This window comes from Cydia pomonella, chromosome 17 (assembly GCF_033807575.1).
Source record: "Cydia pomonella isolate Wapato2018A chromosome 17, ilCydPomo1, whole genome shotgun sequence".
Lineage (NCBI taxonomy): Eukaryota > Metazoa > Arthropoda > Insecta > Lepidoptera > Tortricidae > Cydia > Cydia pomonella.
Genome location: NC_084719.1, coordinates 7,735,968 through 7,759,782, shown reverse-complemented (window position 1 = coordinate 7,759,782; position 23,815 = coordinate 7,735,968). Strand labels below are relative to the sequence as shown.

General features: G+C 42.3%; 3 protein-coding genes across 5 annotated transcripts; 1 reads left to right on the top strand and 2 right to left on the bottom strand.

Moving 5' to 3' along the window:
- Positions 1–320: 320 nt before the first annotated feature.
- On the bottom strand, positions 321–17,178 carry LOC133527210 (3'-5' RNA helicase YTHDC2-like). 3 transcript variants are annotated; one of them, XM_061864113.1, is made up of 13 exons: positions 16,583–17,178; positions 15,996–16,222; positions 15,043–15,144; positions 14,360–14,506; positions 12,696–12,843; positions 12,011–12,158; positions 9,190–9,365; positions 8,835–8,959; positions 8,196–8,337; positions 5,918–7,944; positions 4,246–4,461; positions 3,262–3,386; positions 321–590 (listed from the first exon to the last, which is right to left on the bottom strand). In XM_061864113.1, the coding sequence occupies exons 1-13, from the start codon at positions 16,794–16,796 to the stop codon at positions 425–427; spliced, it is 3,963 nt and encodes a 1,320-aa protein (XP_061720097.1). In that variant the 5' UTR covers positions 16,797–17,178; the 3' UTR covers positions 321–424. The 3 variants fall into 3 exon arrangements, with proteins under 3 accessions (XP_061720097.1, XP_061720095.1, XP_061720096.1); XM_061864111.1 differs by lacking the exons at positions 14,360–14,506; positions 15,043–15,144; positions 15,996–16,222; positions 16,583–17,178 and adding an exon at positions 13,814–14,301; XM_061864112.1 differs by lacking the exons at positions 14,360–14,506; positions 15,043–15,144; positions 15,996–16,222; positions 16,583–17,178 and adding an exon at positions 13,451–13,559.
- Positions 17,179–17,275: 97 nt separating this feature from the next.
- LOC133527211 (RNA-binding protein NOB1) lies at positions 17,276–18,805 on the top strand. Its single transcript, XM_061864114.1, has one exon. It carries the CDS (start codon positions 17,378–17,380, stop codon positions 18,755–18,757), a length of 1,380 nt encoding a protein of 459 aa, XP_061720098.1. The 5' UTR covers positions 17,276–17,377; the 3' UTR covers positions 18,758–18,805.
- On the bottom strand, positions 18,760–23,596 carry LOC133527212 (FAM172 family protein homolog CG10038). Its single transcript, XM_061864115.1, has 6 exons — positions 23,178–23,596; positions 22,463–22,611; positions 20,892–21,040; positions 20,406–20,760; positions 19,645–19,729; positions 18,760–19,121 (listed from the first exon to the last, which is right to left on the bottom strand). The coding sequence occupies exons 1-6, from the start codon at positions 23,332–23,334 to the stop codon at positions 19,039–19,041; spliced, it is 978 nt and encodes a 325-aa protein (XP_061720099.1). The 5' UTR covers positions 23,335–23,596; the 3' UTR covers positions 18,760–19,038.
- Positions 23,597–23,815: the final 219 nt, after the last annotated feature.

Sequence of the window (23,815 nt, the reverse complement as noted above, 5' to 3'; positions counted from 1 at the left end):
CGGGCCGCCCGGCACCACGCGGCTACTGCGCGTGCTAGTGCGGGCGGTGCGGGTGCGGCGCGGCGGCGGGCGGGCGGCGGCGCGCGCGCAGGGCGGCGTGCAGCGCGCGCGCGGAGGCGGCGCACAGCTCGGCGCGGGCCGCCCGGCACCACGCGGCTACTGCGCGTGCTTGTGCGGGCGGTGCGGGTGGGGCGCGGCGGCGGGCGGGCGGCGGCGCGCGCGCAGGGCGGCGTGCAGCGCGCGCGCGGAGGCGGCGCACAGCTCGGCGCGGGCCGCCCGGCACCACGCGGCTACTGCGCGTGCTTGTGCGGGCGGTGCGGGTGGGGCGCGGCGGCGGGCGGGCGGCGGCGCGCGCGCAGGGCGGCGTGCAGCGCGCGCGCGGAGGCGGCGCACAGCTCGGCGCGGGCCGCCCGGCACCACGCGGCTACTGCGCGTGCTTGTGCGGGCGGTGCGGGTGGGGCGCGGCGGCGGGCGGGCGGCGGCGCGCGCGCAGGGCGGCGTGCAGCGCGCGCGCGGAGGCGGCGCACAGCTCGGCGCCGTCGCCGCCCGACACCACGCGGCTGTTGCCCGCCAGCGAGTTGCATACGTGCCTGCGAACCACGGGGGACTTTTATCATACATAGCGTTGTTCATAAACGCACCCCGAGCCTTCATCGGCCATTAATCGTTTGTCTCGGCATTGTCATCTGTCATTTTAAGTTATGTATTTATAAGAAAAGGATAAAGAAATAATCTAGTGCTAACCATAGGGAATGCAAACCGATTTTAACCGAAACCGAAAAAACCGGTTAAAACCGGTTTTTTGACGGAAACCCAAAACCGGGTTTTTAAAATTTGAAAAACCGGTTTCGGTTTTATTCGGTTTTTTTATTTACCTAAGTTGCATGTTTTATTCATTATAAGGGTATAAATCGATCCTAAACCGGTTGAATCGACATCAAATCAAATAATGTGGTGTTATGTTCGTTTGATCATTTGTAACGCTAAATGAATTTTTACGGTACAAAATACAAAAGATTTAAATACTATAAAGTACTGGCAGTGGCAGGACATCCGTGCTGGTGTACGAATTGTATAGTAGTACTTTTTAATATAAATGGGTATAATAGGTCTTACTTATAATTTTATTATGCGATGCGCTGTAGAAAAATTCCACGTAATCAATTATATCAATGGCAGCTTTAGAGTCTTTTGTTGGTTCGATGGTAACGACTTACCGACAACCTTTTTTTTCTCTTTCGCACTCATAGGAAAGGGTGGTTCAAACCCTAAAGAATGGAATTACTTGACTACCTGTGTTTGCCCAGTTTAAGCTAACACCATTAGTTTCTAATTGACGTTTCAAGAAGAAACACGAGACGTGAATTGTTGTATTAGCAATATTGGCATTATTGGAAAAGTTGTGTTTGTGTTATTTTTCCCAGTGTTGAAACAAAGCTTGTTTCATTTATTTCCTACTTTACAAATCCATAATAAATAACTTAGCAAATATTTTATAAAGGAAGGTAGTAACAGTAAACGAATTAACTACTTGAATATATACTAGAAGACAGCGAAAAACTTAGAGCAAATTTCGGATTGGGCCATTTGATTTAAGACAAATAACATTAAATTATAAATTGATATTGTCATATATTTAAGAAAAAATTACCTATCCCATCGGTGTCTAACCAACAAACCAAAAAAATAATTTAATAAAATTGGTTTGTTCCTATTCCTAGTTACAAATAAGAGTAAAGTCATTTGACAATTCCCATACAATACAATAAAATAGTCAGATATTCTGTCTTTAATTTCGTGATAAAATCGTGTATATACTATACTAGCATTCGTTTTTACACGTGAAGCAATCTTTTCTTTATTCCATGGCGATGAATTTAAGAATTGTTGATTCTAAAAACCGGTTTCGGTTTTTTTTTTGGTAAAACCGAAGAAAAAACCGGTTTGGAAAAACCTCCGGTTTTTGCATTCCCTAGCTAACCACCAATTATTTGTTAATCTGTTGCTACTGGTGGGAACCTATAATTGGCTCTTTGTTATTTATATATAAAACTATTGTGATAATTGTGATATTAGCTGTTGGTTCTCCGAAAAATAAATAAATAAATACGTAACATTAGTACATTGTAGGAGAGGACGGAAAACCACTCAAAGATGGACGAGTGAGTTTGAGGCCCTCAAATAATACGAGTCCATCTTAGCGTTTCTGGCCGAGGCATTTACGACTACTGCGAGGAAATAAGAAAACATTTGCATTACTATAAGTACTTTAAAAGAAATTAATATTTATATTAGCATGAAGACGATTGTTGAAAGAAAGCGATGTATTTTTATCAGGAACATTTTCTTCACTAGAAAACTCATTTTTATATCACAGATACCATACCTATTTCTTGTATTTGCCTTTTTTACTTTTTTTTTTAACAATTATGGGCTGGATGCGAGTCCTTTAAGCATAACTTTTTTTTATCATTGAAGTGTTTTTTCCGTTGTTTGCTTCAAACCGACTCTAAACTTACAAGCATTTATGCTAAAATAAAACCACAAACAGCTACAAAAGTAAAAACGCCTTAAGAGTGAACGGAATGGTTTTGACGTTTCTTTTTTTTAATACAAGTAATTGGTCCTATAAATAACCTAATTTTATTTTTGAAGGATACAGTTGCGCCTAAAAAAGACCTTTTACCAATGACAGATGCTAACAATGATCAGCAATGACAGATGGTGATATCAATGAAACATTGTAGTAGTGGTGGTTCAGGTGCTACAGCTATTGCCTACTTTCCAGCTTGGTTTTAGACCATCTATTCCCACATATCCGAACAGTGGCGTGAAAATAATGTAGCTGCCCTCCTGGGCGGATGGTGTAGGCAGAGCTAATAGATCAGCCCGTTGTCGCACAGCGGCGCGGCCCACTGACATCACGTGTCGTTATATACCGCCCCGCTGAATGAACAACCTATATTACATAATGTTACTTGTCAGTTAGTAAGGCAGGTGATATATACAGACCCATTTCAGCTCGTTGTCTTCGAGTGCGACGCAGTTCACAAACACTTTCCCTTGATAGTCCTCCTGACATACTACCCAAGGGTATCTAAAAATCTGCAATGTTATCTAACAGCGTGGCAGGGCAGGTGGTGTATGCAGAGCCAATCCAGGCCGTTATCGCCGAACGCGACGCAACCCACAAACACGGCATATATTATAATATTATTGCATCTATGGAATAAACAATAAGTAGGTATAGTGTTATATTACCTGACAGCATGGTAGGGCAGATGGTGCGTGCAGAGCCAGTCCAGGCCGTTGTCGCCGAGCGCGGCGCAGCCCACGAAGCGCGCCGCCGACTCGCGCGCCACGAACACTATCACTTGATGCCCCTCCTGAAATATACAAATATTTACTTACGCAAATATTTAATGCAGTTCAAAATGTCAAACCCCGCGAATCCCACGAACACGATATCGCGTCTGAAATGGTAAGGACAGTGGTAGGTAAGGTTGTAGGTAGGTAGGTAAGGAAATGGTAAGACAAAGGAAGCCACGGTGTGGCCCGGACCTACGGGAAAGCGCGGCAGAGGCAAGCCGCGCACGCGCTGGTCAGACGACCTAGCGGCAGTCGCTGGCCCAAATTGGATAGCAACAGCCTCAGACAGAGCTCTGAAAAACCTTGGAGGAGGCCTATACCCTATAGAGGGGTTCTCGTAAACCCTTTTTATTGTTCATTTATCAGATGTGTATTTTTTTTTTTTTGTGTTCGAGAAATTATAGGCTTTTTTATTTATTTATTTTTATTATGGTCTTCACAAGCCCGGTATTATTTATTTAATTGTATGGCATGCATAAAGAAGAACAATCAGAGTATAGCTTTGAGGACGCTAAGCCAGGTAACCAACTCAAAGGTGTGACTGAGTCTAAATTATCATCTGGTTGAACGACACGAGCAGTAACGGTGAAGTATTGTAATTTTAATAGTTTAAATATTTTATTGTATAGTTTGTTAAGTTTTTATTGCACCTAACTAACATTATATGAGCCACGAGCTCAAAATATACCTTCATTTAAAATTCATCTCTATATTTAAAACTTCGAAGTTGTTTTTCGACATACAGCCAATTTAGACAGCTAGAACCAGGGGTTTCAACCCCAAATCAAGAGTCTCCACAGAGATATTAACTTTGACACTGGCCCGAGTCCTGCGCGCTATAATACAATATAACCAAATAACAGTGACCGTACTGACCTGTTTAACCTTCATAAGCTTGGCAGCGGTGGCGGGAGCGAACGGGAGGCCGCCGCTGGCGCCGTCCCCCTCGTCCCTGGCCAGGAAGTAGCGCGGCCGCGCGCCCGCCTTCTCGATGTTGGCGAGCAGCGCGCTGCCGGCCGGCGGGCTGCGCGGCGCGCCGCCCGGCGCGTGGCACGCCGCCTCGCCGCGCCAGCCCGCGCGGACGCCGTTGCGCTGTTCACATCACAATCTAATATGTAGACGCCAATACAAGGCGCGACGAAAATTACTAGAGATTGCATGTAGGTGAACAAGGCAAGCGGAGAAAATAAAACTTTGAATTGACAACATTTGACACAAGCCATTAAGGCCAATATGCTACCTAGATAATTCACTTTTAGCTAAGTAAGTAATTAACAGTATAAACACGAGATTCGAAACATGTTAAGGGTGCGGCTCCATTGAGGCGGAGTGGAGCGGAGATGTGACGAATCGACCAAAAACATATTTTCATTAAAGCGAAGCGGAGTTTTTTATTCAATGTGATTGATCGATTCGTCACATCTCCGCTCCGCTCCGCCTCAATGGAGCCGCACCCTAAAACGTATGCACGTTCAACGTTTCAAGTGCGGAGCTTTTATCATTCTTATTGTCAAGTTCGTGCACAGTTACCTTGGTCTGAGTCCAATTTTCAGCGCCATCAATAAATTTTTGAAATAAAAAAAAGAAATTATAATAAGCCGGGTCCACACAGAGAGAGCAGCCTCGCGAGGAAATTTCCTCGCGCGGCATACGTCGGGCGTCGCGCGGCATACGTCGGGCGTCGCGCGGCATACGTCGGGCGTCGCGCGGCATACTTCGGGCATCGCGCGGCCGCATGCTCGTGGTAACTTTTGCCTCCCTCAGTCTGTTGTTCAAAATGGTGCTGCACATAATCACTGCCGTGGCTCGTCTATGTTTTATTTTGCTTTTCAAAGCAATCCAAAAGAAAAAAACGAAAAAGAACAAGTTCCAAAAGATTATGGGTACAACAAATCTATAATTATCAATCACGATACGGAAATCGGCTACATTGAGGTTAGAAAATGGAGTCAAGACAACTTGACAACAGACAAATTGTAAACGCATAAAAAAAGGAGTGATTTGACTTGTAATGTTCATAATTACACGTAAAACTTAAATGGCAAGACACAAATTGAAGAAAGGTATCACTTTCAGATAGTTAGCGATGGAAAACTCGTACACCAGTCTCCGTCTATTTATTAAATTTACAATCAAATTAAACATCAATCCTCTCTAATTCCCTTATTCGTATAATTGGGATCTCAAGCATCCCATATCATGTATTTGCTACGTAAAAGGATATTAATTTGCAAAATTGGTGTTTATTCAATTTTCCAATTTGATGTACGGAACAAAATAACCACGAGCACCAAACAAACACGTCCCGACCAGCGCGCGGCAAACGACTGAGACGCCTTTGAGCATGCCGAAAAAGCGGCTCGACCAAGGTCGCGCTCGCCCGAGGAAAACGTGTGCTCTGGACGTTTTGTGCGCGAGGAAATTGCCTCGCGCGTATGCTCGCTCTGTATGGGCCCGCCTATTTATGAAAGCTAAACAAGGTTATAACAAACTCGGTATACTTTTGTTTTTCTTTACATACTCAAGATAAGCAAAATATAGCACTTACGTTTTGGTAGTAAGCGTTCTGGTTCTGGTAGTAGTTCTGCTGGTAGTCTTGCTGATACTGCTGCTGGTAGTACTTCCCGTCGTGCCTGTACTGCTCCTCCTCGGCTCTCGTCCGCCAGTTCGGCGCGTCCACCGTCAACGGCTTCGGTCTCTGACCTATCCCTGACGGCTGATTGAGACCTACATTTTTCTCCTCTGCCGCTAAAACGTGCACGACAGTGCTTAAGATCTGCTCGTCTAGAGGCGTCATTGGTTTAGCAGGGTTCGACATGCGACGGATAACCAACGCGCAGAGCTTTTGTCTCAAGTAATAGACGCTTATAGCGTCTGATGCGTCCGCCGTGAAAGCCATCCAGTCGTCTAAGGTTAGCACTGCTGTGTCAGGTGAGGAGTTGTTCTCGTCCGCTTCGCTGTCGGAATCGCTCGACAACCCTGGAGGATTCGCTCGCTGCGTCAGAGCCCCGGGCGGTAATCTTAAAGGCCCACCGAATAACGCCACGGTCAGGGGTGTCACCAACGTGCAACATCGTATGAAGCAGAATCGGCCCGCTCTGGATATCTCCTCAAAAACAACCCAATCCGTCGGCAGGTTTTGTACGGATTTTTGCGCGCCCGCTATACCGTCGCCGCGATGTAATGTCGAGCTCGGATGGAAGGCCACTTTCACTTCCTTTGAAGTCCTTAACGTTCCCGATTCTCGGTCGACGCGGGCCGTCGAAGGGTACAGACCGCTCACTAGGACGGCTTTGACGACGTGCCATTTCTCAGAGTTGAGGTTGACGTCTTTAATGTCGCCGGAGCCTCTGGCTTTGACTAGGCACAGCGCTCGGAGCTGAGCGAGCAGTTGCGCTCTGTAACCGACTATCATCTCCATCGTGGCCCCGCATATTAAGTTCTTAGCGCAGAACGCTCGTTCAGCACCATTCGCTCTTGCACTCTGCCACGCTTGGAACGCTCTCAACAACGCCATATGGTCGGAATAACAGTCCGCCGCGAATTCCTTCCGCGCCATACTCCCCCGCTTCCTATTCTCCGGGTTCATGGATATCTGGAACGGCTCTTTATTGGCTAAGCTGCAGACGATCGTCAGGATCGGATCGAGGCACTTCATGACGCACGCGTACAGGAGCATCTTACCTAATTTCGGCTCCACGGTTAGATCTAGAAGATGCTGCCCGATTTCCGTCAAATCTTCCATAGGGGTCAGTGCTCCTATGGTCTTTAGAAGCGTTACGGCGTTTCTTACAGCCAGGAACGAAGGGGGTTCCAACGCTTTTGACAAGAAGTCCGCTATAGGCGTATTTCCGGAGGCTAGCAGTTTCGTATGAAGGCACAGTTCTTGCAGAGGCACCCTCAGGATCTCCGGGATGGAGTTGAGCGGTAAGGTCTGGAACCTTCGCTTGGAGCACATATGGAAGCAATGTCCGGGTTTGGTGCGACCAGCGCGGCCAGCTCGCTGCTGGCAGCCGGCTCGAGAAGTCCACACACATTGTAACGAGCACACTCCACCACTTGACTCATAGTACTTTTCTTTAACCTTACATGAGTCCACAACATACACTACGTCGTCTATAGTGATCGACGTCTCCGCTATGTTCGTCGAGATGATGATTTTCCTTGCATTCGGGAGAGGATTGAACACTTTCTTCTGATCGAGAGTCTGCATGTTACTGTGCAGCGTAAATATTTGATACTTTAACGCGTTCATCTCTGTGCAATTCTGTACCAAGTCCCTAAGTGTCACTATATCGTCGTATCCGGGTAGGAAGACCAGTATGCTGCCTTTAGGGAGGTTGATATGTATATGCTTAATGAGGGCCAACATGAGATCATGGTCGATGAAATCTTCGGAGACGGTGTGGTGGTAGACATCAAGCAGGAAGTTGTCGGCAGCGTTGTCCTCGGTTTCCTTGGGGTCCACGGGGACGCCGAGGGAAGCGAGGAGCGCGGCGCATTCGCTGTGGCCGGCCTCGAGGGCGTAGTCCCGGGCGGTTTTGCCGTTCTTGTCTTTCACCGTCGGGTCCGCACCTGAATTAAATATTTAAAAGATAGACATTACACTACTTATACTGCTGTTCTTTTTATTAAATGCGATAAATCCGTATTTATTTCATAAAAGATATATATTTTAAGTTGATTAAAAAGACCAATATTTTTCCTAACTTTCAAGTCTTTCAACACAGGTCTCGAAAATATACAAAAGAAAACATCGCTTTAAACAATCTTTTTTTATTAAGGAATGTTTATTACAGATAAATATTTAGTTCATAATGACGCACCGATCTGCAGCATCTGGCGGGCGGTGTCGGTGAGGCCGTGGCGCGCGGCCGCCATGAGGCCGGTGCGGCCCGAGCCCGCCTGCGCGCTCTGCACCGGCACGCCCTCCGACAGGTACATGTACAGGATCTGGCAGAACGAGTCCTGCGAACCCACACACTTACTCAACATCACGAACACATTCCAACTACCTCCGGTCGGCAGAGCGGCAACACCGACCGTATCGTGCGCCCTTCGGTAGCAAAACCGGCGCGTCGCTATTAAATGCGTACTGCGCACACGCGGTAATATACTATACTCTGGCAAGACAATTTTGTCAGTAGAAAACGCGTAAAATTCCACATTTGTTTGGGAGATCAATCCAAGCAGAGATAATACCAAGTGGGCTTTTCAGCTTGAACTGGTGGAATGAAAAATGTTCACCTAACATTAGCTCATCTATAGCTAAACAAACAAAATCAATAGTAGGGGGTTTATACTAAATAAACTATATATTTTCACTGTGGTTCTCCGCTTTTCCCAAAGTTCCAGCCCCTGCAAAACAGCCATTCTTACCAGTAAATCAAAGAACATTGTAAAAGAAATATGACTCCGACTTGTGATATGGAGGGTTCCTGTAGGAGAAATTCCTTAACACTTACCAAGCTGCCTTCCTTGAAGCACTCTTCTAGAAATTCGTCCATGTCAGCCTGCAGAGCGGGCTCGAGCGCCACCTCCTTCTCTTCTTTGCTGTCCTTGCTGTTGGTTTCTTCTGTCTGCTTCTGGCCTGCAAATATATACTTGATAAAGGCATTCCTCCATTGTATAGCCTAAACTATAAGGTAGTAGTTTCTTCTTCGAAATAGATTAGATTTCGGTTGGACAGAACTACGTAAATTTGATATCTATTACGAAATCAGACGGGGACCTATGCTTTTTTTGTTGATGTTTCTCAAATTAGTTCCATCAAGTACCCCTACGTAAGAAGGTATTTTTAAGTGTAATGTACAAAAATACCTTCAAGATGTGACCAGTAGCTCTGCCCAGACTTGAGCTTATGTTTGAGCTCTCTCTCGGCCTGAACCATCTTCTTGGTGCGGTATTGCGTCAGTTTCAGGATGTCCTCCAAGTAGTACCGCTGCACGTCGTGCAAGCGGCCGGGGATGGTTATTACTGGGCAATTGTTGAAATACCTAGAACGGTATAAGATGAAGTCGTCTCGTTTATGGATACAAAGGTGGACCAAAAAAAACGAAATGTGATAACGCAAATTAAAAACGATTATTGGTCTGCCTGCCGGCGCGTTATTCGATAATTCGAAGAACTCCAATCAAAATAAGGTGTATCTGTATTAAAATTTAGCCCAAAATTCTTTGCGATCAATGCTAAATAACTTATTAACCCTATAGGATAGGGTTTCGGCTTAGCTTGATTAACTCACAGGAACGACGTTCGGGTTTTTCAAATAAGAATGAATCGAGGAGCTATGATAATAAGGATCAATATATTTTGCGTTGAGTTCGTAACCGCTTACCGCTAAAACCCTAAACAGGGTTCTGACGTTAGTTGTTTAAGCAATAAGCCGTTGATAAGCTTAACCAGAATGACATGGTTTCTCAAAACCAGCGTTATAAAACCCCGCTTAAAAACCCTTATAATGGTAAACAGTTCCGGTCCCTGCTCCATATGTTAGTTTCCTTACTTACTTATTATCAGTAATATGTTTTCGCAAAGCACGCTTAAAACTTATTATAAATGTGTTTTTTTATATATTTATAAAATAAATAATTTTAGATTATTTATTTCTCTATGCTTGTAGCGTCTTCCGGTCGCGGCCGCCCTCATGTACTGCTGGCTAATAGAGCTACTGGTTCATAAGTCTGAAAACTCGATCGTTGAGCAACGTCGGCTCGGCTCACTTAGCGATATAGACGTTTTCAGTGCCGGATTAACCATTAAGCAAAATAAGCACTTGCTTAGGGCACCACGTCTAGGGGGGCACCAAAATCATAGGAAAAAAAAACGCGCAGGCTGCATCAGCATCGCAGTCGTAGTGTACTACACTTATGTACACGAAACTTTTTGATACGTGTGCAAGTACCCATCTAATAACGAAGGGTCGTAAGAGAGTGAGTACACGTAAGCACATCTCCAACCTTCATCAAAGCTCATGGCCAAAAAATCTTACCGTCGGACTTGTGGCCAACCGATTTTCTCGACGTAGATTACCGATTTTGTAGCGTATTTTGGTCTCTTGCACACCAGATGTGTCGGCCAGGCCGACTTGCTGCAGAGCCGCGATCCTGCGACCTAATTGTCAAAGTGTAATAAAGGGCCCTGCGAAGGCCGAAAAACAAAAGCATCTTATCAAGTTGCGCTTTCGAGTTAAGGCAAAGGCCGAGCAGTAAGCGGACCGTGATTACATAGGTTCGATTTCAAGCCACTCTTTTGCAGTTCGGCGTTAGGTCTCATGCGACGCCAGGCCTTCTACTTTATGCAAACTGCCCCACTTTCGCTTGGTCATGGATCCAAATCCATGCTGTCCTCTTTCGCAGCTGGGCTGCCTTGCTCACACCTCGCCATTAGTTGTATTATATGATAACGCGCCGCGATCTGATGCTGCGGACGTCCAGCTATTCATACCTCGCCATTGGTCAAATTCAAGCCTTGCTTTCTTCCAGCTCGACCTTTGGCCTCATCCGTAAGCGCTGATCGAACGCTCCGCGCATTCAGCCTTAGACTTTGCCTTTAAAAACACCTTCACGATTTAGGCCAATCAAATTACATCCAAAAATAGCGTTTTGAGGAATTAATTCCCAGCAAGCTGGAAATTGTTTTAATACATTTATTTGGTCCTAAATGCGTGTAATCCCAGTTTGCTCTATCCTAGGAGGTGTGCATACATTTTGGGATCCTTAGGAGATAATTTTTTCCTTTGGATTGCCAAACCACTCGATGTAGAAGGAACCCACTATCAATTACAATAGCACTTAGTGGATCAGACACTGGTAAGAAAGCGTTTTCGGATTATTAACATGATTTTACCAAAAATAAAAAATGTCGACCTAATTTACAATTTAGGACTACGAATACATATTAAGGTACCTTAAATAAATCAATCAATCAATATATTTTATTGCAAGAACATAGTTAAATTACATTTCAGATCCTCATATATCAATTTTAATAATACTTGTAATTAGAACAAATTTTCCGACAGCCGTACCGTTTTCGATTTACAAGCAAAAAAACAGAAAAAAGAGGAAACATTTATGCACACCTCCTGGAGTGGAGCAAACTCGGATTACACGTATTTTTAGGTCGAAAAAAATCTAATTGTATTGGCCTAATTGTGACACATTATTATTTAAGAAAACGGGACTTATTCGCGTTTGATTAAGTTCTAAAATTACCTCCAACGTCAAGATAATGATGTCGACTTTACACAGTCTTCTCCGAGACCATGGGGACAACGCCGTCCTTGAAACGTCGGGTCAGAGGTAATTTTAAAACTTACCCTATTAAGGCCCGTTTTCGTAAACAATAATTTGCTATTTAAAACATTTGTGGCCATTGGTACTTGTTCTTACAAAAACCAATGGCCAATGGCTAAGCCCCTACTGAAGCTCGGCCTTTGTACTGCAGTTCTGTCAATTTCCGTGATAAAATGATGTGACGGATTGAAAATTCTATTCTCAGAAGTAATGCGGCAATAAACGTCACTCAATTTACCAAGAAAATTCAATGTAATCTTGATGAGGGGGCACCATGGTCTAGAAATGCTTAGGGCACCAAAATGTCTTAATCCGGCACTGGACGTTTTATTATCTAAGCTGACCTGGAGAAGATCTGCGTGTCCATGGTGGCGGACATGAGGATGAGCTTGAGGTCCTTGCACCGCGGCAGCGCGTCCCGCAGCGCGATGAGCAGGAAGTCACTGAACTTGTCCCGCTCGTGCACCTCGTCCACAAATACGTGCGTCACTCCTGAAATTACAGGAGCGTCAATAGCGTCATGGTTGGATTTCTACATAATACAGACTAAACAAGTAAACAGTCACCGCATTGTGAAGCATTGTAAATAAAAAGCTCTAGATGGTAGCCAATTACAGTGATGATGTCCCGGATTAGTCGGTAACCAAACTTAAAGTTAAAACCTATTTTCACGCGTTCACCTACCGATAATTTATTTTTTGCATTAGAAAGAAGGTAAGAAATCTTGACGTGTATTTTTATTAAAAAACACTTTAGTAAAATCTTCTTCAACTCTTTCAATAATTATCATTTATCAATAAAAAGACACGTCAAGCTTTTTTCAAATTAAGAACGAAGTATAGCACAGGGGTCGTAAACGCTTCGAGAGAAGAGCCAACTCGGCCAACCAAAAGTTGATTTCACTGGTCCAAGTCCTCTAGGTTTATTTGTTTGGCTGACTGGAACAGCCGTAGTTACTAGTCCAAAGAATCCCATTCGGCTTGCGAGCCGCGGTTTGCCGACCCCTGACCTAGTATAATGTAAACTCACCCGCCAACTGTGTGTCGGTGCACATAAGAGTGCGCAGCAGGAGGCCGTTGGTGCAGTACGTGAGCACGGTGCGGGGGCTCACACGAGATTCCAGGCGGATCTGGTAGCCAATACTTTGTCCGATCTTCTCCATACGCTCGTATGCTACCTGGGAATGTTATAATTATGTTCTCAAGTCAGTTTTCGTAAGGATTTTTTTAGTGTTGCATAAAATTAATGTTATTTTATTAGTTTCAATATACATTTTAAATCAACAATTACGTTTCTTTGACTTTATAACTACTCTGTCACAGAAAAATAAACTCTCAATGAATTGATAACTAGTGTTGTGCCAGCGAGAACATTCTCGTTCTTGGGAGTTCTTTGTTTTGAGAATTTCCGCACTTCCTCGAGAACATTCTACTGGATGAGAATTACCGAGAAAGTTATAAAAATTTGCTTTTGCGTTTAAACATATTAAAATTTGAACTCTTTTGAGTTTAAACTTTAATATTCGTTTATCTTTATTTAAGTAGGTAATTAATAGACATCCGCAATCATTAAAATGCAATAGTATTTGTTATAAAAGCGACTTCCTATTCACTCTCGATGCTCCATAGTCTTTTCAATACAAACTTTTTCCTATGTATTATTTTCGTACATTTGTTTTTCAAATACTTTTTTTTTTTACTTGATATGAGCGTTTTTACTGGTTTTACCGCAGCAAGCAACAACAGGCTACAGGCGATGACCATGTCTACAAACTACAGCCTCACCCGCTCCGCGACGGGCACGGCGGACAGGCGCCGGCGCTGCGTGCAGTAGATGCGGGCAGGCTACTTCTGTTGCTGACAGTGCTCTAACACTAGTTGGGGCAGCTGTGTGTTAAACCGAGTAAGCAACAACAGGCTACAGGCGATGACCATGTCTAGAATAGGCTACAGACTACAGCCTCACCCGCTCCGCGATGGACCCGGCGGACAGGCGCCGGGGCTGCGTGCAGTAGATGCGGGCAGGCTGCTTCTGTTGCTGACAGTGCTCTAACACTAGTTGGGGCAGCTGTGTGTTAAACCGCAGCAAGCAACAACAGGCTACAGGCGATGACCATGTCTAGAGTAGGCTACAGACTACAGCCTCACCCGCTCCGCGACGGACACGGCGGACAGGCGCCGGGGCTGCGTGCAGTAGATGCGGGCAGGCTGCTTGTGATGCTGACAGTGCTCTAACACTAGTTGGGGCAGCTGTGTGTTAAACCGCAGCAAGCAACAACAGGCTACAGGCGATGACCATGTCTAGAGTAGGCTACAGACTACAGCCTCACCCGCTCCGCGACGGACACGGCGGACAGGCGCCGGGGCTGCGTGCAGTAGATGCGGGCAGGCTGCTTGTGATGCTGACAGTGCTCTAACACTAGTTGGGGCAGCTGTGTGTTAAACCGCAGCAAGCAACAACAGGCTACAGGCGATGACCATGTCTAGAGTAGGCTACAGACTACAGCCTCACCCGCTCCGCGACGGACACGGCGGACAGGCGCCGGGGCTGCGTGCAGTAGATGCGGGCAGGCTGCTTGTGATGCTGACAGTGCTCTAACACTAGTTGGGGCAGCTGTGTGTTAAACCGCAGCAAGCAACAACAGGCTACAGGCGATGACCATGTCTAGAGTAGGCTACAGACTACAGCCTCACCCGCTCCGCGACGGACACGGCGGACAGGCGCCGGGGCTGCGTGCAGTAGATGCGGGCAGGCTGCTTGTGATGCTGACAGTGCTCTAACACTAGTTGGGGCAACTGTGTGGTTTTACCGCAGCCGGTGGCGCCTGCTACTATGATCACCTGCAAATATAGCGTTATTTGACAACAGCATGGTTCCAAATTTAACAGTTGTTTTTTCCATTACTTTTGTGATCCCAATATGTTGTTGTTCAATAACCGGGTCCACACAAACCGGCCAGTATAGACGTGCCTCGGCCGAGGCGATGCATGCGTTTTCCTCGCCCGAGCGCGCCGCCTCGGCCGAGGCACTCTACACTGGTCGTTTTGTGTGTGAGGAAATTGCCTCGCGCGTATGCTCGCTCTGTGTGGACCCGGCTAATGTCTATATTTTTCAACATTAAAAAAAGGCAAATTTTGGTCTAGCTGGCAAAAGTTGGTCTGAGGTAACTAATATTTTTTGGGTATGTGATGTGTACAGTACAATACTATACACAGATCTAATACTATACATAGATCTAATACTACACCTAATCTAATCTATGTGAGAGGTGTACTTTATTGTACACCTCTCACATTACATTTTATAGGCAGGCTCATTTATTTTTTAAAGAATTTGTAAAACATTTTTCCCTACAGACAATCAAAATGGAACTTACCTGATTGTGAGTTATGGCATTCAGTAGCTCCTGTCTCTGCTCGTAAACAGGCAACTTTTCTCTAAACTTTACTAAATCTGGATTATATGTTGTACTGGGTACCTGAAAATGAAATCCTGTGCATAAGTCTGACATTCTTCTAATATTTTTTACATTACACATTAAATGAGATTTGTAGTGTATTGAAATAGGAGGGTACTTCTACAAAACCAGTCTGGATTTGTCAGGTAGGCATTCCCATGTGCTCTCCCGAATTTCGGCGATTATATCGCAATATAAATGGAAAATATTATAAGCACAATTTCTAAAGATTACCTACTAACATTGGTAATTGGTTAATATGAAAAAAAAAATACTGATTAAATGCCTACATCTTAGGTTTCGAAACAAGTTCATTGTTAATAGGTGACTTTCGCGAACTAGGTAACAACCATATAATGCTAAGTTATGCAAGGATTTAACACTCTTTGTATGATCTCTGGTGACGTTTGATCTTTAAACTCAATGGTGTATACTCCTGGTTTATGCAGGTCAGTGCAGTGAGATCCCCAACAAAAGTAGTCACTCAGGCAGAATGTTTCTATATTTAAAATAAGTTTATAGCAAACATTTCATTTTTGGTACAAGCTTTTATCGCTGACTGTACTTCTTTTCCACAGGCAACTAATACTCATTGAGCCAATTCTAAAAACTCCAATCACAATTAGATTCCATTGTTTTATCACAGAGTTCCCATGGCCACCTCCTGTCTTCATCATCAGATCAGCTCCATAGCACTATAATATTGCATTGTCACCCGACTTACATATGTATGCCAATTTTCAGCTTCATTGGAAACCAGGAAATGGATCAAATTTAACTTGCAAGATTTGATTACAGACAAACAATGGGACAGGCGAAACTAACTAAAAGCTTGTTAAAAGAATAAGATGGCTCAGTATTGAGTAACTCACTTGAGCAACCCCATTATTCAGCTGCCCAACAGGCTTATGAGCCAGTTGAGGGCTCCGTTCCTTCTCCGGACAGCAGCTCAAGTCATCCTTCTCTTTGCTGGTGATAGGGAATGTGTTGAACAGCTCCGTGATGCTGCAGCGCATGTTTGAATCCAGGATGAGCTTGGCGTCATTCTGGATTATTGTGGAACCGGTCCGTTTGTATATTGTTATGTAACGATTTACACCTGGAATAACATTTATGATCATAAATTATTGTTATAAAGGAATATTTCAATATGGAAGTTAACCAACCTGGCTGTAAGACCAAATGATTTTTTTACTATAAACATTATTAGTCAAAGAATTTTTACTGCTCTACAACAGATTTCTATGATGTAGTCAAATTGCCTAAAAAAATTAAATATGGCTTTCACAATACTCTGTGTGACCTAAATATATTCTATAAGTAAAAGCTTTATAGGAAAATATTTCGCACCATACTGAATTAATAATGCAAATAACGTATTACTAGTTACTTCAATCTTTAGGAATTTAAAAAAATGCCAAATTGGCCAAATGTAACCTATATAATTGGTACTACTCACCTTTCCCGCGCGATTTTGACTTCAAACCCAGCTTGGCAACAGTCTCATGGATGAAACCACGTTCCTGTGCCGACAGAAACGTCGGGAACTTGAGCTCTGTCTCATTTTCATCACTTAAAAACTTATCCAACTGGATTTTCAGGGCAATGCTAACAGACTCCGCTATAGGAAAATGCTTGTTCCCCAAATTACGCTTACCCTTTTTTGAACTCATTATTCTTAACTATAATTGAAACCCTGTGCCTTATACGATAAGTACATTACCCAATAATTTCAAAATTATACGAATATGTTTACATTTACAATATCGAAATTATTTTCGTTTCGACTTTTCTCTAAATTCGACAAGTACCATAAACAAAGAAAAAGTCTATATCACAGATACAACAATACATAGTCCGTTTGACAGTTTCAGTGAAACGGCTATAAACGCGAAAATCGAAGTTCGTCAATTGCGGGCATTTTTTCTCTGTCACTCTAATTACGTCTTAGTGAGAGTAAAAGACAAGGATCCCGCAATTTGTGAACTTCGGTTTTTGCTGTAGGCCCCCTGACCTTTGAGACAAACAGACAAACGGACAGATTGTACGATAGGAGCGGATGCATCCGTCCGATGGTGATACCATATGTAAGAAAATCGGTTAAAAGTTAGGTTACAGCATGCCACTCCCTAGTTAAACTTTAAAAAAAAAACAAATGTCATTTAGCTGCTCGCTAAACACATGGGATTTTATTATTTTGATAAAATAATTGATTTTCGTTAGTTCATGTAGTAATTCTTATAAATCAGTAATCATGTCGAAGAAAATCCAACATTTAGTTGTGGATACCACAGCTTTTATCAGAGCTGCTAATCTTCAGGAGATGGCTGAAAATATGTACACCGTTCAAGAGGTAATTGACGAAATCACTAACGATCGACAAAGAAGGAAACTCGTCGTGCTGCCCTACGACTTAAAAGTTAAGGACGTCTTCACAGAAAATATTAAGTTTATCACAGAATTTTCTAAAAAAACTGGTGACTATACTAGTCTCTCTGCCACAGACATTAAGGTTATAGCTCTGGCTTACCAGATTGAGAAGGAAAAGGTTGGTGTAAAACACCTAAAAACTGAGCCGACTATGCAGAGAACAGTTAAAGTTACTGGCCTGCCTCACTTTAACTCCAATGTTGAAAATGAAACTAATTCAAATGAGAAAGAGTCAACTCCCTCAGAAGAATCTAAGCCTGTGGAAGAACCGAAACCTACAGAAGTACCAAAAGGTAATGAAGACACTCCTAAGCCAGTAGACTGGTCCAAAATTAACATACCTGGCGCAAATGGTGCCAAACAGGGCACAGACTGGTCTAATATAAAGATAGAAGGTTCTGATGCAGTACATTTTGATGTACAGAACCTTCTAGATGATAATGCTAAAGACCAGAAACTAGCTGAAGATATTGCTGAGCAAATAAAAAGCATGGATTTAAGAGATGGTGAAGATGTAGACAATCTTATTAGTAAAGTATCTTCTGATGAGGAATCAGACAGTGAAGAATATTCTGAGTCTGATGACAGTGATGGTGGAGAATGGATAACACCAGGCAACTTGGCAGAAAAGAAGAAAGAAATGGACATGGGAGAATTTGAAGACAAGGCGGTGGAAGTTGCTACAATAACTTCAGATTTTGCCATGCAAAATGTCCTTAAACAAATTGGTTTAAATGTAACAGCTATTGATGGCCGCATAATAAGGCAACTCCGCACATTTATATTTCGCTGCACAACCTGTTTCAAAACTACCAGTGTGATGACAAAGCTTTTCTGCCCTAAATGTGGACATGCCACTTTGAAAAAGGTTGGTGTGAGTATAGATGAGGAAGGGAATCAACACATTCACATTAATGGGAGAAAACCATTGACTGCCAGAGGAAAACGTTTTAGCTTGCCTACTCCAAGAGGTGGTCAACATTTCCAATACCCAATTTTAACTGAAGACCAACATATTCATAAACGGTTTGCGACTAAAATGGCACGCAACAAAACTAATGCTCTGGACCCTGACTACACAGCTGGATTCTCACCATTTGTGATGAAAGATGTCAACTCTAAATCTGCTGTCCTTGGTGTCCGAGCGAATAAACAAGATGTCAAATACTGGATGAAGAATTACTCTAAGGGAAAGAAAAAATAGACTTATTGTAATTAAAACATATATTATATGTATAAATTGATACTGTTACACAGTTGGATTCATTGATAATTAAATCCTTATTCCTAATTCTTATACAAAATATTGTTATAAAAAATGTTTGTGCAAAAGACAAGACCATTACTTTTGACACAAGAGACATTAATTAATCTAAATACATTTTACCATCAAAAATTTATTTTATATATGCACTACTGCTTTCATATACTTCTCATGAACAATATCTTAATAGGTATATTATTGTACAAACAATTCAACAACATTCAGTTCTTGGCTAATTTTTCTTCAATAAAGTTGAACACAGAATCCATGCATGAATATGAAGTCATTTCGTGTTTTGGATGGCCTGTAACAAAACATATTTGTAATAATATTCAGCATATGGAAAGAATGACCTTGTACACCGTCAATAAAGTTAAAAATATCAAATAACTAATTTCAAACAGCAGTTCTGCATGTCTACTTGTCTATACTTGCCGCAAAACTAACTGGCCACTGAGATCATAATGCTATCTCCTTTACCCTTGTTAAGAACAACCAAGAGTGAAAGAGATGGCATTATGACCTGACCGGCCAGATAGTTTTGCGGATAGTATAGCAGCAGTGTTGCGTCTACACTGATAGCAGCAGTTTTGCGTTTTTGTATTTAGCAGCAGCAGTTTTGTATTTACAGAATGAGAGCATTTTCAGTGACTGTCATATAACTCAAATCTGAGGCCAGACCATGCGCACTATGTTAGGTTTTCATAACATCAACCCAATCAGTGATCAGATTGCATCAATGTGATGTGAAGCTGATCTTATTTCTGCACCTTACCTACCTACTATGGCATTTATAAGCTTGTAATTAAAAAGTAAACAATGCGTACCAGCCGAGACCATCGGTATTTCTCCCTTTCTGGTGGACATGGGTGTATCCAAAGGTTTGTTTGATGATATCCAGTTTGTTGCAGTCTGTAACAGATTAAAATAAATGTGTGAAAACAACTAAATATTGCGTACGTTTGTTACATAATATGTATAAAATTAAATAATTGCTAGCACATCCCATTGCATAGTTTGAGAATTAGATAATTCTAATTCTCAAACTATGCAGGCCCAGACATACAAGAATAATATCCAAAGTTTGCCAGTAAAATGTAGTAGAGTTGATTTTGCTCTGTTTGAAAATTGCACGAAACAAAACAAATACAACTCTATTTCGATTGTAAATGATTCAAATTTCATAGGTAGAACCATGAGCATTAAGAGGTTAAGCTAGGATGTGCAAATAGCTTTTAAAATTAGTTCATTTTGAATCTTATTGCGATTTCCATAGGAGTTGTAATTCAAGAACCGGTTAAAGTGATCAAACTTTTTTTTATGCAGGTAAGTAGCACATACATGCGGTTTTACTTACAATAAACAATGAGTTTACGGCCACCTTGAAAACGAATGACTATACCGAGATTACCGAGTAAGAAAGATCTGTGACAGTAACGCATTTTATTCCACGCGTGACGTGCCACTATTTACACTGTTAGTACTATTATTTATTCTGTTAAACTGTTAACTAACCATTCAAGAACCTTATTGCAAGGGCATAAAGTTTAAAATGGTCAGTTAATTAGAGTCTGTAGTTTAATTTTACCTGTGTAACATAATCCGGTATACTCTTGCTAGAGAACCCGTGAACGGAATCAGTCATGGCTATAGCCTTTACTCTCTTCTTAAACTCGTTCTTATTCTTAATAGCCAGATTCATAGTCACCACGCCACCATAACTGTGAGCCACGATGAGGATCGACGAGGCTCTCGCGTTGGCAACGTATTTGTCCCACACGTACTGCGCGTGTTCATCTGGTGTACCGCTTTTCGGTATTTTATTGCCGGTTGTTAGGTAGTTGTCGTTAGTGTTTAGCACTAGAACTCCATAGTCTTTGGCCACTGCGCGTTTTATGTAGGGTATTTGGGTACCTTTGTCGAGGTTTTCGTTGATGATGAGACTGAAAAAATATAAGGCATGTATTTAAAGTAGGAATATAGGCTGTGTAGCATAGCACAGGAGAAAGGTGCCTTGTCTCATACTCCTTTGTTGAGAACTTCAGAGATCAGAATTCAGTAGGTATAAACTTACGATCGCGCCCATTGCCCAGCGCGTACGGCACCTGAGCCGTGTATGAGCAGGAGAAGGATATCTTTTGTCTCATATTCCTTGGTGGCAAATATGAAAGTGCCACTTGCCGGCTTACTCTCAGAAGGGACCGGGAGCCTCATCATATTCTCCTGTAAAGTTTAATATGCGAGGTAAACAATTGGTACAAATGGTTAAAATAACTGACTCAAACTAAGAGATATTGTCAGTACATGACATTTAATTAACAAGTAGTAAAATGCCTCAAATGGATAAAACTATAAGGCTTAAAATCTCGCTCATGCAGGTGTATTCCCATTTGTCCTTGCCCCACATGACCGCCGCCCTACATGAGGTGAGGACGAATGGGAATCATTCATATGAATACACCTATTCTCATTTGTGCCCAGCAGGGACAAATGAAAATACACTCTTATGCTGAGTTTTTCATAGTAAATATTGACTTTTCTTTTTGAGTTCTGACAGGCAATTAAAACCACCAGTTTCTAGCTCTCCCTAAACATTATCACTACCAATGAGGCGGACAGACCAAATTCGGTCAGTCCTTGATGTAACGCTCAACAGTGCCCTACATTCGGCAACAGACAGAAAGAGGTGGTGCCAAATTGTCAAAGAGCTGTTCCCTAGAAGTGGCCACGACCCTTAGTGATGAGGAAACCTGTGCAAGGAGAACGGGCCACAAACTTTTATTAACCCTATACTATAGAGCACAATCAGATGTTGGCAAAAATGACCACTAAGGTTAACATGGAGAAGACCATTTATAAGGAATGACCATCTAAAAGGTCTTTTGTCGGTTTTGCACACATACTAAAGCTTGGTAAAACCCAAGGAGTGAAACTTTTTCTACCTGACCGTGTCTAAGCAACATATACAAATATAAAAGTTCATTCCCTATGAAGTTTTTCTCTGCAATAAATTGGCATCTTCTCCATATTAACTATAAAGTGGCAATGAGGCTTGCATTGAGTTTTTTTTAAACCTAGTCTGTTCAAATAAATAAGTATTATAGGACATTATTACACAAATTGACTTAACCCAACAGTAAGCTTAATAAGGTTTGTGTTGTGGATACTCAGACAATGATAATATATATCGTCTTTACTTATTCAACCTCTTATCTATATATTAAATATGTATATCAGATACGAGTTTGAATAAGAATAGAGACGATATAAATACACAGAAAACACCAAGGCTCAGGAACAACCATCTGTGCTCATCACACAAATAAATGCCAATACCAGGATTTGAACCAGGGACCATCGGCTTTATAGGCAGGGTCACTACCCACTAGGCCACAATGTTTGTCAAAAGGCGTAAAGCAGCGGTTCCTAACCTGGGGGTAAAACTGGTATTTCACAGGGGTAATAAGCTTCATTAAAGATAACAAAGATTAGACCTATAAAAAACATTATTGATGATTATTGGTAGGAGGGGTAAAATCAGGATCCCTAGTTAGTCTTAGGGGTGACAGGACTGAAAAGTTTAGGAACCACTGGCTTAAAGGATGCTGGTACAGGGAAAGGACCCTTAGTCTTCAATACACTGACCTGTGTTTCTAACAGATGGTAGACATAATCAGTGACAACCATGCCAACATTCTCATAGTGCACCTGGCATTCCTGCTGTAGCTCACTCACATTAAACTCAAATGGCTCCTCCCCAGGAACTCCATCTACAATCTTTCTGAGCTCCCCTTCTGGAAAGTTATGTAGTCAACAAAGTTATTGGCTGAACAATCTTGTAAATAAATTTATATGCAGATATGTGAAGCAAAATAATTAATTGACTGTACCCCATGCAGTGTACATACAGTAATCTACTTTAAAACTCATTTCCTAAACCTCTTGTTTCTGTATGACTATTTCGTGGCACTTTCTCCTTTTTATGTCTCCCTTATTTGTTTTAAATTTTCTATTTTGTGCTTGTGCTTACAAATTCATTATTTCTACTCTATTCTATAAAAGTCCTGATTTGTCTGATTTATTGATCTTAATTAATTTTTTGAGGAACAGTTTTCTGCTTTCTATAGCAGGTTTGAATAATTGAACCCACAATTATTGACCACCACACACTTAGGAAAAGTTTTAATTAAGAATTAAATGTCCTAATACGAAGATGCTGTACAAAATATTTTTTCCAAAACCATTTTGCAAACTCATTTGAAACAGTCATCAGGCCTAACCATAACCTAAATGTTTACATACTTACAACTTAACTACTCAATACTTTGGTACCAGATATCTTTTACAGTAAAATACTTACTTGAATTGAAAGCATATCCAAGGTCTTTCAGAGCCTCTACCGGCGGCTTACGGCCCGGAAATGTGGACCCTTCTGCATTCATCTGACTAAAGTTATTACTACGGTTCCGCAGAAAATACTTTGATTTCAGGCGGAACAGGCTTCGCAACTTCGACATTTATGGAGGACTCATCGATGCAGCCTTGATCCAGTCAATATTGTATTTAAAAAAATCAAAGACGAAACGCAATTGCAGTCTGAAATCCTGGTTTTGAATTTTTAGTTATTGAAGCTTGCAAATATGGAGATGCTTATATCTTATACGAGAACACGTAATCACTAATCAATGTACCTATAAAAGTATAAACTCAAACTATTCTTAGCTATTGTTTTCGTTTTACTGATAATTTTGCCCGGCGGAGCTCACTATTTCAATTGACATTAAGACATTATAACGAAACGAGTTAACGACATTGACTTGACAAGTTGACAATGACGGTCTAGTTGCCAACGAGCATCGTTCGGAAACTAATAAATATAGTGAATTATAATATTTGTGCTCGCATATTATACATGTATGTGCCGTGCGTGCCTATTGTACGCGCAAGTAGCTCGCGCTTTCACTTGCTCCAGCCACATGCACTGTATGCAAGCATAAG

Excerpts from the sequence above, each read along its gene's own strand:
- LOC133527210 (XM_061864113.1), bottom strand. The coding sequence starts at position 16,796 with ATGAGTTCAAAAAAGGGTAAGCGTAATTTGGGGAACAAGCATTTTCCT. Across the intron at positions 12,844-14,359 it reads CCGTGTCCGTCGCGGAGCGG|GTAGCATACGAGCGTATGGA; the intron begins GTGAGGCTGTAG and ends TAACATTCCCAG. Across the intron at positions 4,462-5,917 it reads AGAACGCTTACTACCAAAAC|CGCAACGGCGTCCGCGCGGG; the intron begins GTAAGTGCTATA and ends TGATGTGAACAG.
- LOC133527211 (XM_061864114.1), top strand. The coding sequence starts at position 17,378 with ATGTCGAAGAAAATCCAACATTTAGTTGTGGATACCACAGCTTTTATC.
- LOC133527212 (XM_061864115.1), bottom strand. The coding sequence starts at position 23,334 with ATGTCGAAGTTGCGAAGCCTGTTCCGCCTGAAATCAAAGTATTTTCTG. Across the intron at positions 22,612-23,177 it reads TGGATATGCTTTCAATTCAA|AAGGGGAGCTCAGAAAGATT; the intron begins GTAAGTATTTTA and ends ATAACTTTCCAG. Across the intron at positions 21,041-22,462 it reads ACCATCTGTTAGAAACACAG|GAGAATATGATGAGGCTCCC; the intron begins GTCAGTGTATTG and ends TAAACTTTACAG.